The sequence below is a fragment of the Salvia miltiorrhiza genome, chromosome 1 (assembly GCF_028751815.1).
Source record: "Salvia miltiorrhiza cultivar Shanhuang (shh) chromosome 1, IMPLAD_Smil_shh, whole genome shotgun sequence".
NCBI classification, from domain to species: Eukaryota; Viridiplantae; Streptophyta; class Magnoliopsida; order Lamiales; family Lamiaceae; genus Salvia; species Salvia miltiorrhiza.
In genome coordinates, this window is record NC_080387.1 from 69,710,829 (window position 1) to 69,726,776 (window position 15,948).

General features: G+C 34.0%; 5 protein-coding genes across 5 annotated transcripts; 3 read left to right on the forward strand and 2 right to left on the reverse strand.

Annotated features, from left to right (window-relative positions):
- Window positions 1-77: 77 nt before the first annotated feature.
- Window positions 78-565, forward strand: LOC131005537 (auxin-induced protein 15A-like). The gene has a single exon (XM_057932549.1). It carries the CDS (start codon window positions 206-208, stop codon window positions 470-472), a length of 267 nt encoding a protein of 88 aa, XP_057788532.1. The 5' UTR covers window positions 78-205; the 3' UTR covers window positions 473-565.
- Window positions 566-1,474: 909 nt separating this feature from the next.
- LOC131005539 (auxin-induced protein 15A-like) lies at window positions 1,475-2,155 on the reverse strand. Its single transcript, XM_057932551.1, has one exon. The coding sequence runs from the start codon at window positions 1,883-1,885 to the stop codon at window positions 1,619-1,621; it is 267 nt and encodes an 88-aa protein (XP_057788534.1). The 5' UTR covers window positions 1,886-2,155; the 3' UTR covers window positions 1,475-1,618.
- A 340-nt stretch (window positions 2,156-2,495) lies between these two features.
- On the forward strand, window positions 2,496-2,976 carry LOC131005540 (auxin-induced protein 15A-like). The gene has a single exon (XM_057932552.1). The coding sequence runs from the start codon at window positions 2,604-2,606 to the stop codon at window positions 2,868-2,870; it is 267 nt and encodes an 88-aa protein (XP_057788535.1). The 5' UTR covers window positions 2,496-2,603; the 3' UTR covers window positions 2,871-2,976.
- A 7,961-nt stretch (window positions 2,977-10,937) lies between these two features.
- LOC131005538 (auxin-responsive protein SAUR20-like) lies at window positions 10,938-11,561 on the forward strand. The gene has a single exon (XM_057932550.1). The coding sequence runs from the start codon at window positions 11,165-11,167 to the stop codon at window positions 11,432-11,434; it is 270 nt and encodes an 89-aa protein (XP_057788533.1). The 5' UTR covers window positions 10,938-11,164; the 3' UTR covers window positions 11,435-11,561.
- A 1,469-nt stretch (window positions 11,562-13,030) lies between these two features.
- LOC131005541 (auxin-induced protein 15A-like) lies at window positions 13,031-13,697 on the reverse strand. Its single transcript, XM_057932553.1, has one exon. The coding sequence runs from the start codon at window positions 13,422-13,424 to the stop codon at window positions 13,158-13,160; it is 267 nt and encodes an 88-aa protein (XP_057788536.1). The 5' UTR covers window positions 13,425-13,697; the 3' UTR covers window positions 13,031-13,157.
- Window positions 13,698-15,948: the final 2,251 nt, after the last annotated feature.

Genomic DNA, 15,948 nt, shown 5'->3' on the forward strand with positions numbered 1-15,948 from the left:
CATATATATCCATTTAACTATCAATCTGAATTTCAAAGAGATGAGACATTTCTTTTCCACCTATATATATAGACAACACAATTCTCATCTTCAACCATCAACAAGCCTTCTTTAGCTCTCTTCTTGATTTTGATTTCTTTCAAAGCTACTTGACTTGAAAGAAACTAAAAAAAGTTATCCTTCAACTTATTTGATTAGTTCGATAATGGCCATTCGCCAGATGTTGAGACGGTCTTTATCCAGCGAGAGAAGGTCTGCCGAAGTTCCGAAGGGGCATCTTGCTGTCTACGTTGGAGATAATGAAAAGAAGCGGTTTGTTATTCCAGTGGCGTATTTGAACCACCCCTCGTTTCAAGAGTTGTTGTTTCAAGCTGAGGAAGAATTCAGGTTCAATCACCCGATGGGCGGCCTCACCATCCCTTGCAGTCAAGAATTATTTGTAGATTTCATCTCTTGCTTCAGTTCAAAATGATATGTAGCAATGGTGTTAGGACTAGAATTTTGTAGATCAGAAAATGTATGTATCCAATGGAAATATATAATAGTAGATGAATATACATGAAAAAGTTATAACTGTTTTAACATCAGCAGCATATTTCTCTTCTGTCATCTATACAACTCAAAACACATTAGTCCCCTACCAGCTCTAGCTACATGACCCTCAAATGCCCTACATGGCTACATGAAATTAAAATATAGATCAATGAAAATTTTGTGTAATTTTATAGCAGACTATAATTAATAATGCTTTTTGGTTGTGTTGTTTGTAAATATATCATTAATGTGGTTCAGCTTACAGGAATTGAAGAAATCAGCCGCACATATAATTAGAAATAGTAGAAGATGGAGAGGGAAAATTGGGACACACTTGACTTGTGATGAAGAATTTCACATGATTCTGTGTTTCAATAATTGATACTATTTCAATAATTTGATAGTACTAAGTCGTGAAAATAAATTTATTTAAGGTGGAAAATAAGCATCAAGTCTTGGTAGAATACATAGTTTTACATCACATATTTGAAAGTTTTTAGATCACAATGCAGATATAAATCTAATTAAAAACACGACGATTCCGGCCTTCATCATGTTCGGAGACTCGGTGGTTGACAACAATTATCTCAAAACTAACATTTGTCCAACAAATCTTATCCATCATTTAACTGCTATTTATTTTGATTTGGTTAAACAATCCATTCAAGAAAAGTCTGCTTGCAAGTCATTTTAGTTGTGATTATTTTAACCGATTATAAATTAATTGGTGGTTAATATTTCAACATGGGGATGTAGCTCAATTGGCAGAGCATTCAACTTACTGAGAATGATATAGGGTTCGAATCCCATCATCTCCAAATTTTTTAAAATTCTTTTTAAAAGATTAATTCTCTTAATCACAAAAAATTAAAAAATCGGAGTCAACAAATTAAGGTAACAAGTCTAAAAAATTCTCAATTTGAACATATATAAATCCGGTATTAATTCTCCAACAATATCATGCTTTTGTAAAAAAAGTGGCTAAGAATTTGGCATGTATGTTCATTAATTCATGTATCAGAATCTGGTTCGATTGAATACATTATCTCCTAATCTACAAAATATTTGATCCTACTAAACATCATCATCTTCTGCTCAAGCCAGAGATGAAATCTACAAATAAGTCCTCACTGCAGGGGATGGTGAGGCCTCCCATAGGGTGATCGAATCCGAATTCTTCTTCAGCTTGAAATAGGAATTCTTGAAACGAGGGGTGATTCAAGTATGATACTGGAATCACAAAGCGCTTCTTTTCATCCTCCCCAACATAAACAACAACATGCCCTTTCGGAACTTCAGCTGCCCTTCTTTCGCTTGATAAAGATCGTCTCAATATTTGACGGATGGCCATTGTTGTATAAATAAGAGTCTTTTTTGAAGTGAAACAAATACTTTTCGGCAGGTTTCCTGTGATAGAAATCAAAAGGAAAAAAGCTAAAGAATTTTGAAAATTTGTTGATGGTTGTGGTTTGGAAATATGTTGTATATATAGAGAGGTGAACAAGCAATGTTGAATCCCTATAAAGTTTGATTAGCAGCAACCACAAAATGGATGTGTGATGGCTATGAAACTTGGAAAAACACAAGCACATGAGAAATCACATGGATCTGTCTAGCTATCATTTAATGTTATATATAAGATTTGAAGCAAGAAATTGAAATTTTTGAGGGAATTAAAAGACTTAATCCCCTACCAACTATACCTATCATGGCCCTCAAATGCCCCACAGAAATTATAATTTTTAGATTAATGAAAATTTGTATATATAATTTTATTATAGCACTCTAATAATTCATTTGGCTTTTGCTGTTTGTAAACATATCATAAATGTGGTTCACAACAGCTCATGTGATTATGTTTCTGCAACTATAAATCCTAAAATACTAAAATTTAATTAGAAATAGTAGAAAATGAAGAGGGAAAAATGAGACAGACTTGACTTGTGATGAAGAATTTCACGTGATTCTGTGTTTCAAAATTCTATAGTTTTTTACTTTCGTTTTCTATCACAAGAAATCTGCAAAAAGAGTATTTGTTTCACTTGAGAAAGATCCTTATTCATACAACAATGGCCATTCGTCAAATTTTGAGACGATCTTTATCAAGCGAAAGAAGGGCAGATGAAGTTCCGAAAGGGCATGTTGCTGTTTATGTTGGGGACGATGAAAAGAAGCGGTTTGTGATTCCAGTATCGTACTTGAATCACCCCTCGTTTCAAGAATTCCTATTTCAAGCTGAAGAAGAATTCGGATTCAATCACCCTATGGGAGGCCTTACCATCCCTTGCAGTGAGGACTTATTTGTAGATTTCATCTCTGGCTTGAGCAGAAGATGATGATGTTTAGTAGGATCAAATATTTTGTAGATTAGGAGATAATGTATTCAATCAAACCAGATTATGATACATGAATTAATGAACATACATGGCAAATTCTTAGCCACTTTTTTTACAAAAGCATGATATTGTTGGATAATACAGGATTCAAATTAGGAATAATACTTCAATTGAGAATTTTTTAAATTTGAATTCGAACCCTATATCATTCTCTATTGAGATGATGGAATCATTCTCAACAAGTGCTCTGCCAATTGAGCTACATCCCCTTACTGAACATCAAACCTCCAATAAATATGTAATCGGTTACAATAATTACAATTAAAGAGACAATTTACCTCCATTAAATTCTTCATCTTGTAAATATGTAGATTAAAAATGATTGCGACAAGTAAAGTTGGCTTGCCCGTGATGTGCTATCTGTTTCCCTTAGATGTTGTGCTCATGCATGTTTGACAGCTGAAGTTTTTGACGGGTCTACAATCAGAATCTGGAATTGTATTTGATGTCAATTTCCTAAAATTTCATATCTGGAATTTGGAAAAATTGGGAAAATCCACTTCAATGAGTAATTAGATGTCCTTTCTGTTCGTTTAGAAATTGTATTATGTTCATTAAAAATTATATCTTGTTCATTTAGAGGATTGTGCAAACTTGGAGGAGGTGGCCTTTGTCGATCAGGGTTTGAGGGTTTGGCGGCGAAATCGACTCTGATTTGTTGAAGAAATTTGGAACACAAAATCTAGTCTTTGGCATGGTCAATCGACAAAATGCATAATTCCCGATCCGCCATGAAATTCGAGAATGAGGAATTATGGCGAGAGTAGGAGAAGGAAGAAACACAACTTATCTTTCTATTCTTCTATTTTATTTTATAAATTTGTTCAGCTCCATTGTCTAGTCTTTGGCCCTAATCTGCACCGTTATTTTCTTTTCATCAAATTGAATGATCAATTTGGATTTTTTGGGATATTCATACGTCCAGTAAATCTGAATATATTTGTTCAATTAGAAATTGTATTATGTCCTTTTATAAATTGTGTTAAATCTGAATATATTTGTTCAATTAGAAATTGTATTATGTCCGTTTATAAATTGTGTTATGTTCATTTATGTTCTCGACGAATCGCTTTTATTTTCGATACTGTTATGAAATCTTTTTTTTTTTTCAAAAAATATTTCATTAAACGAATTTGTAACAAAAAATATTTCATTAAAATTAAATTTCAACTTTACATTAATAACAAGTAATAATTAAAAAAATGAAATGAAAATTAGAATTAAAATTATTTGGATGCTACATTAATTTAATTTTGTATTGAATCTCACATAAAAAAATATAAATTTCTTAAACATTAACCGTTCTACCGTTAAACTAACACGCGTGCACACGCACACACATTGACTTGACATATTTAACCTAACTAGTGTATTACCCGTCGAAATTCGACGGGTACATATTTTCTTGTAATTTATATATTTTATGTTATTATTATGATAATTATATAAAATAATTTTTTATGTAAATTATTTATATAATTAATTAAATTAAATTAAATTAAATTAGTAATACATTTTAAATTATATTAATCTCAATAACTTTTAGCAACTAAATTATTAATTTTGTTGAGATCATAAAAATACCCATTAGTTTTCATATGAAATTTTATAAAAAGTTGACGCGTAAGAAAAAAAAAAGAGTAGAAATACATATAAATTTGACATAGTATGATGGAGGATTGATTTGTTGCATTTGTTGTTACAAGATTTATTAATTTTGTTCATTTTTTTTTTATTTTGCCTTTTGACCATAATTTTATATGGAGTTTGAAAAATCATAATAGAATTGTGAGTATCATATAATTCCGAACTTCTAAAAGCATAACTAATTATGAAAATAATCTCGCCTGATATTTAAAAGACCATAACTGATTTATCGAACATCGTATCATTTGGAGTTTTAAGACCAACCAAGTTGTGGGCATCATCTCGTCGCAAACTTGACAGATCACCTCTAACTTCTGAGTATCATCTCGTCTGAAACTTGAATGAGAATCATCTCGTCTAAAACTTAAAAGAGCATCATCTCGTCTGAAGTTTTGAGCATCATCTCATCTAGAGTTTGAGAGAGCATCATCAAATATGAAATTATATTCAACCATGACTCCAATTGTCAATTATCTAACAAACATAACTCTAACAATTTAGATATTTTATTTATATATGTAATTTTATTAGTTCAAACTCTAGAGAGAAAGGAAAGAGAAGAGTTCTTAAAACAGTAAAAGAGAGAGCGTGTGCTTTATTTCATCATCGTAGGTATTTATAGGCATTACAGTTGGGATAAAGTAGTAAATTCGTTTGGTCATCTATTCCGCATGCTCGCCATTAAACTAATTAATGCTATTATTAGATTATAACTTGTTAGGTCGTTGTCCCCTAATTACAGGAAATGGAGGTATCAAAACAGAGAAGTCGTCGGTGGGGTGGGGGTCGACGGCACGGTGGACGAACTCCAGGGCTCAGCGGTGACTCCGCGGCGGACGAACCGCAAGCTCAGCGGCGACTATTTCGCCGGAGTCTAGAAGAAGGAACGGCAACGGGTTATAGGAAAAAGAAATCTTAGGGCTCTTGTATTAATTGCTTCGAATGGAGAATTCTCATGGGTTTAAGAAGTGGAAACAGAATTGAACTAATTAAGGAATGGAAGAGGGAGTCAGAGATGAGGCGGAGCAACGCCGTCCTTAGGACGGCGGCGACACCTGAATTTAGAGGGAGAAAGAGGCGGGCAGTTTAAGGGGGGAATTAGGGCTCGATTTGAGTGTGCAATCGACTTTAGAGAGAGAAAAGGATTGAGAGAAGAGAGAGACAGTGAAGGGGGAGACGACGCCGACCGGATTCAGGGACGGCGGCGATGGGGTGAGGAAGAGGGAGGCGTGACTTTTGTTTTAAAAGTAAGAATGAGAATATATATATAGATTGGATTCTCAAATGCCACGTTGGAGATTGAGATTGAAAAGAAAGAATTTGAGGCCTACCACGTAGGCTAAGGCCTATTCGTATTATAGAATAGATATTATTATTATTATTATTATTATTATTATTATTATTATTATTATTATTATTATTATTATTATTATTATTATTATTATTATTATAGTAGTAGTAGTAATGGACGAACAGAAACAAATAAAGTTTGCATAACTATATAAATAAAATGTATGAATTTATTTTATAAAAAATAAAAATAAAATTTTAATTATTTTGATAGACATAAAATAAGATTTTGTTTTAAAGTAATCAGTTTATAGAATTTGTGCCTTATTATGCAAACATGTAAATCAATGACCGGACCCGTTTATAATTTACATATACGTGCATGTCTCAATTCAAACTTAATTTAAAATTAATTTTATTGAAAATTAAGAATATAAATATTATATATATATATATATATATATATTCATACAATATAATATATTGCAACATATACATATAATATGTACGCTATTGAGAAATATAAAATTAATAACAAATATACATCTAATCACTAACATTCAATTAAAATAATTTATCGTATATAGATTATATATTTTTTTTCTTATCAGACATGTAAATCTAATTTTTATCTAGAAAAAATAAATAATAAAATTTATTAATTTAGATTATATGTAATGTTAATACTATTATATATATATATATATATTTATTATTAATTATATTTATTATGATTAATGAATCTTTATATAGAATGCAATAGTTAATTAATTAATAAATGATGAAGATTATATATGGTAAATTTTGAAATGGTGAGATTTTAGATATGCCACATAGGTTAAGACTTAATCCTATTATATAATAGATGTTGTTAACTTACGGTGTGTGAAAATATTAAGGAAATTTATAGTTTACCATAAATAATTCGGAAAAATGATTAGATTAATGAGGTGGTATCTCATTTATTTATAAATATTTTATACGGATATATATAGAAAAAAGTATAAATATCCATCCTATTAATTCAGAATAACCATCCCAACTCCCTTGTGTTTAACTAATAAATAGAAAAACTTTTATTATAAGGGGTGGTTCAAACCAAATGGGAAATGCAAAAGCAAATTAGATAGGTTCCTGGTCAATGAAGCTTGGTTGAGGGTTTGGCCGGAATCCAATGGCCGCGGTTTCCAGAGATCACTCTCGGATCATTGCCCAATCTTCCTCTCTACAAAGACTGAGGATTGGGGTCCAAAACCTTTCCGGTTCATCAACGCGTGGGTCTCACACCCGGAGTTCAAACAGATTGTGACAAAGATCTGGTTGGAGACTAAATTTGTAGGATGGAAATGCTTTGTCGTCAACGAGAAACTGAAAAAGCTGAAAACCGAGCTGAAGGAGTGGAACAAAGTCTCCTTTGGAATCATTGATCACAGGATCCAAGCGTTGAAAGACGAACTTCAGAAATGGGATGACAAAGATGAATCCAGTGGGCTGGTGGAATCAGAAATCATAAGGAGAAACGAAATTTGTGCAAATATCGCCTTACAAATGAAGGACAAGACCAGTCTGCTGCAACAAAAAGCCAAAGGAAACTGGCTAAAAGAGGGCGACCTCAATTCAGGGCTATATCATAGAGCGATTCTGGGCAGAAGAAAGAAAAATGAGATTTCTGGGCTTCTCGTTGCGGATCAGTGGATCTCAGATCCAATGACTGTGAAAAGGATGGTTAAAGAGCACTTTGAAACTTTTTTCAAGAAAAATGAGCGACAACTTCCCAAATTCCCTTGTGACTTCATGAAGAAGAAGCTGTCTGCAGAAGAGAGAATGAGGTTAGTCCGAGAATTTGATGAAAAGGAGATTAAGGATGCAGTCTGGAATTGCGATGGTGACAAGAGCCCGGGCCCGTATGGTTTTAACTTCACGTTCTGGAAAGCAATGTGGGAGACAGTTAAGGAGGACCTTATTCAGGTTATGAAGGAATTCTTCGTTAATGGGAAAATCCCGAGAGGGAGTAATGCTTCCTTTATCGTTCTCATCCCAAAAAAAGAGGATGCCGATGCTTTGAATGACTTCAGGCCTATCTCCTTGATAAGCAGTTTATACAAGATTATTGCCAAGATACTTGCAGGAAGATTAAAATCGGTTATGGGATCCATCATCTCGGAAAATCAAAGCGCTTTCGTGAAGGGTCGGTTTATTCTTGATGGGGTGGTGATCTTGAACGAGGCTATTGCAGAAACGAAAAAGAGGAAATTGGGTCGTACCTTCTTCAAAATAGACTTTGCAAAAGCGTACGATTCGATTGAATGGGATTTCATCGATGCGATGCTTCATCATCTGAACTTCGACGCAACGTGGAGAAAGTGGATCTGGGGTTGCCTTTCTTCCTCATATGCGAACGTCCTTGTCAATGGATCTCCCTCTGGAAATTTCTGCCTTGAAAGAGGGCTTAGGCAGGGTGACCCTTTGTCACCTTTCTTATTTCTCATTGCTGCCGAAGGTTTGCACTCCCTGATCGAGAAAGCTACGATGCGACATCTTCTGAACCCAGCTCTGATCGGCAAAGAGAAAGTCCCACTTTCACACTTACAATACGCTGATGATACCATCTTCATTACTGACGACAAAGAGGAGAATGCGGAGGTAATGAAGAATATCCTCCTTCTTTTTCAGTTTGTTTCAGGTCTGGCGGTTAATTTCAACAAGAGCAGTATCATGGGTGTTCAGATGACAGATGATAAAGTGAGGAGGATGGCGGCAGTTCTCAATTGTAAGGTGGGGTCTCTCCCCTTCAACTATCTCGGCATTAAGGTCGGGGGACGATTTAAGAATGTGGTTGATTGGAATTTTCTTGTTGAGAAAGTCAAAAAGAGAATTGGAAGATGGAAGCAAAAGAATCTTTCTTTAGCTGGACGTGCCACCCTGATAAAAGCAGTCCTTCAGGCCATTCCGGTATATCAGCTATCCTTCTCTTCTATTCCAAAAACTACTGTGAAAGAGCTCAATTCAGTGTGCCGGAAATTCTTTTGGGGAGGTGGGGGCGGTGACGGTTTTAATGGGAATATTGCTTGGATTAAGTGGAGTGAATTATGCTCTAACAAAAGTCTTGGAGGTTTGGGATTTAGGAATCTTGAATGGTTTAATAATGTTCTGGTGCTGAAGTGGTTGTGGAGGTATTTGGAGGACGGGGACTCCCTTTGGGCAAGGATCGTTAAATCAACTTCAGGTGAATTGGCTTGGGGGGAAGATGGAAGCTGTCAGTTAACAGAAAAAAGAAGCTGTGGAGGATGGTGGCCAAACATTATTGCACTGGCAAGGGGAAAGGAGGCGGGGTGGTTTCTGAAGAATATTTCACGAAAGATTGGGGAAGGTAGAGAAACAAGATTCTGGGTTGACTTGTGGGTGGGTGAAAAACCTCTCAGATTTGGTTTTCCTCGTCTGTTCAATTTGTGTGCTAATAAGAACGTGACAATTGCTGAGTCTGGGTGTTGGATTGAAGAGGCGTGGGAATGGAAGTTTCAATGGAGAAGAGATCTGTTCGAGAGGGAGAAACATTCGATCGAAGCTTTATTACTTGTTATCTCCGGTTGCCCTCCTCGCTTTGGTCAGGTAGATGGCTGGGAATGGAAGGCGATGAAGGACGGTAATTTTTCAACAAAATCTGCCTACGAAGCTCTTGTAGCCACTAGAAATGAAGCATCTGTCTTGACTTTTCAAAACGAGACTCTTGGAAAAATCTGGGACGCTCCGGCTCCTTACAAGGCGAGAGTTATTGCTTGGAGATGCCTTCGCAACAGATTAGCAACATGTGACAACCTCATCAAGAGGAAGGTGGCGCTGCAGGTGGAGGAATGCTGGTGTAACTCATGCGTGGCACAAGAAGAAACGGCGGCACACCTATTTCTTCACTGTCGAAAGGCCGAACAGGTGTGGGATCTTATTCAGCAGTGGGTCGGGCAGAGAACGGCGAGACCTCAAGGAATCCTACAACACTTTAGTTCCTTTGCTTGCGGAGGAAAAGGAAAAAGCAGTAGGAAGTTTCTCAAGGCGCTCTGGATTTGTACGGTTTGGCTTATCTAGAAGAGCCGGAACGTGAGCAGATTTGAAGGTAAGGCATGGGACGCCCAAAAACTGATGTTGGAAATCAAAGGAAGAATGTGGAGCTGGAACCAAACTTTTGGCATTGTTAGTTCGGATGCAAGTTTCTCGAAGTGGTGTTCTCAAGAATTCACTACTTCTTTTCTGTATTAAACTGTGGTACCTCTGGTACCTTTGTTCTTCTTTTAATTAATTAAACCTTTTTTCCTGATCAAAAAAAAGAAAAACTTTTATTATATAAGGAAAGTGATTAAGTTAGTTGGAATGGAGGGAGTAATTTTTAATTAGGATTTATACCTCAATTATAATTTATTAATTACTCCCTCCGTCCCGGCTTTTGGTATCCACTTGAGAACGGCACGGGTTTTAATAAAGTGATTGATGTGTTGTGAGTGGAATAAGGGTCCCACATTTTATGTGAGAGTTAAAATAATTAAAGTGGAGTAAGGACCCACCTACTTTTACCAAAAATAGAAATGGATACTAAAATATGGGACGACCAAAAAAGGAAAGTTGGATACTAAAAGCTGGGACGGAGGAGTATAATTTTGGATTTGGGCGGATTGAGGATTTAGGGATTAGGGATCAATATTTAAGTCGAGACCGTCTCAGACTCTAATAATTCGGCTGGAACCAAACGACAGAATCTTGGTAATTAATTCTTTATTTTGATTTCAACATTGTAATCAAGAAACGCGTTGTATATATACACCAAACAAATAAATGTCACATCCTTCATGAGTAGTTAAGTGAGCTAGGGCCCTTGTTGGTAGACTACATAGTTTTACATCACAAATTCTTGTTTCTTCAAAAACAAAAATTAAAAAATTATGATATGATTCAAAGACAATCCATGTGACTCCTCATGTGCTTATCCAATTGCATATTCAAGCAAGAGTTGGTTGGGAACAAATCATTGCTTAAAATGTTTATTGGTTGATACACAAATCCATGTGAGTGTGTTTCCAAGTCTCATAGCCAACACATATCCATTTCGATTAGCAACTCTGAATTCCAAACAGAGATAACACATTTCTTTAATTTTCTACCTATATATATAGACAACACGATTCTCATCTTCAACCATCAGCAAGCCTTCTTTATCTTAATTTCTTCTAGATTTTGATTTCTTTCACAACTATATACTTGATAAAAAGAAGAGAAAAAAAATCCTCTCATTTCCCTTGATTTATTACACAATGGCCATCCGCCAGATGCTGAGACGGTCTTTATCCAGCGAGAGAAGGTCAGCTGAAGTAGTTCCCAAGGGGCATCTTGCTGTTTATGTTGGGACGAATGAAAAGAAGCGATTTGTGATTCCAGTATCATACTTAAACCACCCCTCGTTTCAAGAATTACTGTTTCAAGCTGAGGAAGAATTCGGGTTCAATCACCCTATGGGAGGCCTCACCATCCCTTGCAGTCAACAATTATTTGTAGATTTCATCTCTGGCTTCAGCTCAAGATGATTTGTAGCAATGGTTTTAGGAGGAATAGAATTTTATAGATTAGAAAATGTATATATGTATCCATTGGCAATACATAATAGTAAATGAATATACATGAAAATTTATGGAGCAAACTTTTGTTACCTAATTAATCTGCGTTGATTGATTTCTTCAAGAATGAGGTTTTCTTATTAGAAAGCAAAGACACAACTCGCTCTATGGGTGGCCTCATCATCCTTTGCAGTCAGGACTTGTTTGCAGGTTTCGTCTCTAGCTTTGCCAGAACTAGAAGATGATGTGCTTTGATTAAAAGGTTCATTTTTTTTTTTTGTAGATTAGCAGATAATTATTTTTCTCTTTGACTAATTATTATTATAGATAAACTGGAGGTTAGTATTTCAATTAGGGGATGTAGCTCAATTAGTAGAGCATTCAAATTTCTTGAGTAGGATATAGGGTTCAAATCCCATCATCTCCAAAATTTTTAACTTCTAATTAATCGATTTTTTTTTCTTTAATTAATGTATATTATTGTAAACGATTATATATTAATTGGATTTTAATATTTCAATTAGGGGATGTAGCTCAATTGGTAGAGCATTCGAATTTCTTGACTATGATATAGTGTTCAAATCCTATCATCTCCAAAGCTTTTGACTTCTAATTAATTGATTTTTTGTATATTATTGTAAACGATTATATATTAATTGGATGTTAATATTTTCAATTAGGGGATGTAGCTCAATTGGCAGAGCATTCAAATTTCTTGATCATGATATAGGGTTCAAATCCCATCATCTCCAAAATTTAACTTCTAATTAATCGATTTTTTGTATATTATTGTAAACGATTATATATTAATTGGATGTCAATATTTTCAATCTAATTAATTGATTTTTTGTATATTATTGTAAACGATTATATATTAATTGGATGTTAATATTTCCAATTAGGGGATGTAGCTCAATTGGCAGAGCATTCAAATTTCTTGAGCATGATATAGGGTTCAAATCCCATCATCTCCAAAATTTTTAACTTCTAATTAATCGATTTTTTGTATATTATTGTAAACGATTATGTATTAATTGGTACTAAGTCTTGAAAATAAATTGATTTAAGGTGGAAAATAAGCATCAAGGTTTGTTATGTGAGGGCTCTTGTTGCCAGAGATAAATCTAATTAAAAACACGACGATTCCGGCCTTCATCATGTTCGGAGACTCGGTGGTTGACAACAATTATCTCAAAACTAACATTTGTCCAATAAATCTTATCCATCATTTAACTGCTATTTATTTTGATTTGCTTAAACAATCCATTCAAGAAAAGTCTGCTTGCAAGTCATTTTAGTTGTGATTATTTTAACCGATTATAAATTAATTGGTGGTTAATATTTCAACTTGGGGATGTAGCTCAATTGGCAGAGCATTCAACTTACTGAGAATGATATAGGGTTCGAATCCCATCATCTCCAATTTTTTTAAAATTCTTTTTAAAAGATTATTTCTCTTAATCACAAAAAATTAAAAAATCGGAGTCAACAGATTAAGGTAACAAGTCTAAAAAATTCTCAATTTGAACATATATAAATCCGGTATTAATTCCTCCAACAATATCATGCTTTTGTAAAAAAACTGGCTAAGAATTTGCCATGTATGTTCATTAATTCATGTATCAGAATCTGGTTTGATTGAATACATTATCTCCTAATCTACAAAATATTTAATTGATCCTACTAAACATCATCATCTTCTGCTCAAGCCAGATATGAAATCTACAAATAAGTCCTCACTGCAAGGGATGGTGAGGCCTCCCATAGGGTGATCGAATCCGAATTCTTCTTCAGCTTGAAATAGGAATTCTTGAAACGAGGGGTGATTCAAGTATGATACTGGAATCACAAAGCGCTTCTTTTCATCCTCCCCAACATAAACAACAACATGCCCTTTCGGAACTTCAGCTGCCCTTCTTTCGCTTGATAAAGATCGTCTCAATATTTGACGGATGGCCATTGTTGTATAAATAAGAGTCTTTTTTGAAGTGAAACAAATACTTTTCGGCAGGTTTCCTGTGATAGAAATCAAAAGGAAAAAAGCTAAAGAATTTTGAAAATTTGTTGATGGTTGTGGTTTGGAAATATGTTGTATATATAGAGAGGTGAACAAGCAATGTTGAATCCCTATAAAGTTTGATTAGCAGCAACCACAAAATGGATGTGTGATGGCTATGAAACTTGGAAAAACACAAGCACATGAGAAATCACATGGATCTGTCTAGCTATCATTTAATGTTATATATAAGATTTGAAGCAAGAAATTGAAATTTTTGAGGGAATTAAAAGACTTAATCCCCTACCAACTCTACCTATCATGGCCCTCAATTGCCCCACAGAAATTATGATTTTTAGATCAATGAAAATTTGTATATATAATTTTATAGCACTCTAATAATCCATTTGGCTTTGCTGTTTGTAAGCATATCATAAATGTGGTCCACAACAGCTCATGTGATTATGTTTCTGCAACTATCTATCTATACCTATTATAAAATAGCCTTATTTTACAAAATTTGATTTGCCTATTATATCCCTCATATATATACTTAATTTAAGGTCAATTGTGTAATTTAATATATTATACATATAATATATCTATAAATATATTATGGTTTATCCTTTATATTTTAATAGTTATTTAAGTAGTAGTTTCCATTAGGACTCTTCATCATATAAGTTACTATTTTTTATTAGAATTAAAAAAATACAAAGAATTACAATTTTAATTTTGCTAGAATCTTTGGAATTAAAATTAATTAAGAAGAAACCTATCAAATAAATATGAAGAAAAAATTAAGTGATGTTTAATTAAATAAAATTAAATTTTTATTTTATTTTTATGAGTTCTATAACATTATACTTTTCAAATACTAATCAATAATTGATTCAAAAAATACATTAAAATGATAGATATTGCTATAAAATAAAATAAAATAAAATAAAATATAAATTTACACCCATAACAATTTCTTCATTAAAATAATTCTTTTTTACGTGCGAACGCACGTCATCTCTGCTAGTAAATCCTAAAATACTAAAATTTAATTAGAAATAGTAGAAAATGAAGATGGAAAAATGAGACAGACTTGACTTGTGATGAAGAATTAATTTCACATGATTCTGTGTTTCAATAATTGATAGTAGTAAAAGATGATGTAACAGATACAACAGTGGTCATGTTGAAACATATATAGTGAAAAGTTTGATTAAATCAGATACAACAGTGTAATCTGTGGAATTTTGAAAAGCTATTTGATTTGTGTGGGGCATGCATGTAGAGTTGGATGGGGAACAAACAATGCTTTCAATCCATCAAAATCTTCATTTTAATTATTTCTTAATCATTGATAGACAAATCCATGTGCATGATTTCTCTCATGTGCTTGTGTTTTCCAAATTTCAAAGGGATCCAACACCTATATATACAACATGTACATTTCTCAACTTCAACCATCAACAAACAATCCTTCAAAAAATTCTCTAGCTTTCTTGACTTTGATTTCTTTCAAAACTCCTACTCTTCTCATTTAACTTGAGAGAAGGTTCAAAAAATGGCCATTCATCAGATTATGAGACGATCTTTCTCAAGCGAAAGAAGGTCAGTTGAAATAGTTCCCAAGGGGCATCTTGCCGTTTACGTTGGTGATAATGAAAAGAAGCGGTTTGTGATTCCAGTGGCGTACTTGAACCACCCCTCGTTTCAAGAGTTGTTGAATCAAGCTGAGGAAGAATTCGGGTTCAATCACCCGATGGGCGGCCTCACCATCCCTTGCAGTCAAGAATTATTTATAGATTTCATCTCTGGCTTCAGCTCGAGATGATTTGTAGCAATGGTGTTAGGACTAGAATTTTGTAGATTAGAAATGGTATATATCCAATGGAATATATAATAGTAGATGAATATACATGAAAAATTTGTGGACCAACTTTTGTTATCTTAATCTGTTGATTTTCTTATTGAAAGTTCTTAGAAAGCAAACACAAAATTCAGGTGAATATATTCGGTTGATTAATCCATTGAAGAAAGGTCTGCTTGCAAGTGATTTTCTAGCATTAAAATTGTTTATCTCCTATGATTTCCAAAATGAATTTGCTATACATGTTTTAAAAAAATCATTTGTTTCTGGAATTTGATGTATGTGGGGCATTTAAGGGACATGTAGCTAAGAATTTATGTTCGCCAATTTATAGGCTCGTGAACATATTCGCGAACAGGTTCGAGCTGAACATGTTCGCAAGCTTATGAGCCGAACATATGTAGGCTCGAGTTTAGCTCGTTCAGGAGATGAACGAATTTTGAACGAGCTTTTTTCGAATCGAACTCCGAATAGTTCGCAAGCGACTTGGTTTGTAAGTTAACAGCCCCTGTAACCTCACCATCCCGCGCAAGCGACTTGTTTGTAGGTTTCGTCTCTGGCTTTGGCAGAAGATGATGTGCTTAGAAGGATAATTTTTTTTGGATATTACCATATAATGTATTC

Excerpts from the sequence above, each read along its gene's own strand:
- LOC131005537 (XM_057932549.1), top strand. The coding sequence starts at position 206 with ATGGCCATTCGCCAGATGTTGAGACGGTCTTTATCCAGCGAGAGAAGG.
- LOC131005539 (XM_057932551.1), bottom strand. The coding sequence starts at position 1,885 with ATGGCCATCCGTCAAATATTGAGACGATCTTTATCAAGCGAAAGAAGG.
- LOC131005540 (XM_057932552.1), top strand. The coding sequence starts at position 2,604 with ATGGCCATTCGTCAAATTTTGAGACGATCTTTATCAAGCGAAAGAAGG.
- LOC131005538 (XM_057932550.1), top strand. The coding sequence starts at position 11,165 with ATGGCCATCCGCCAGATGCTGAGACGGTCTTTATCCAGCGAGAGAAGG.
- LOC131005541 (XM_057932553.1), bottom strand. The coding sequence starts at position 13,424 with ATGGCCATCCGTCAAATATTGAGACGATCTTTATCAAGCGAAAGAAGG.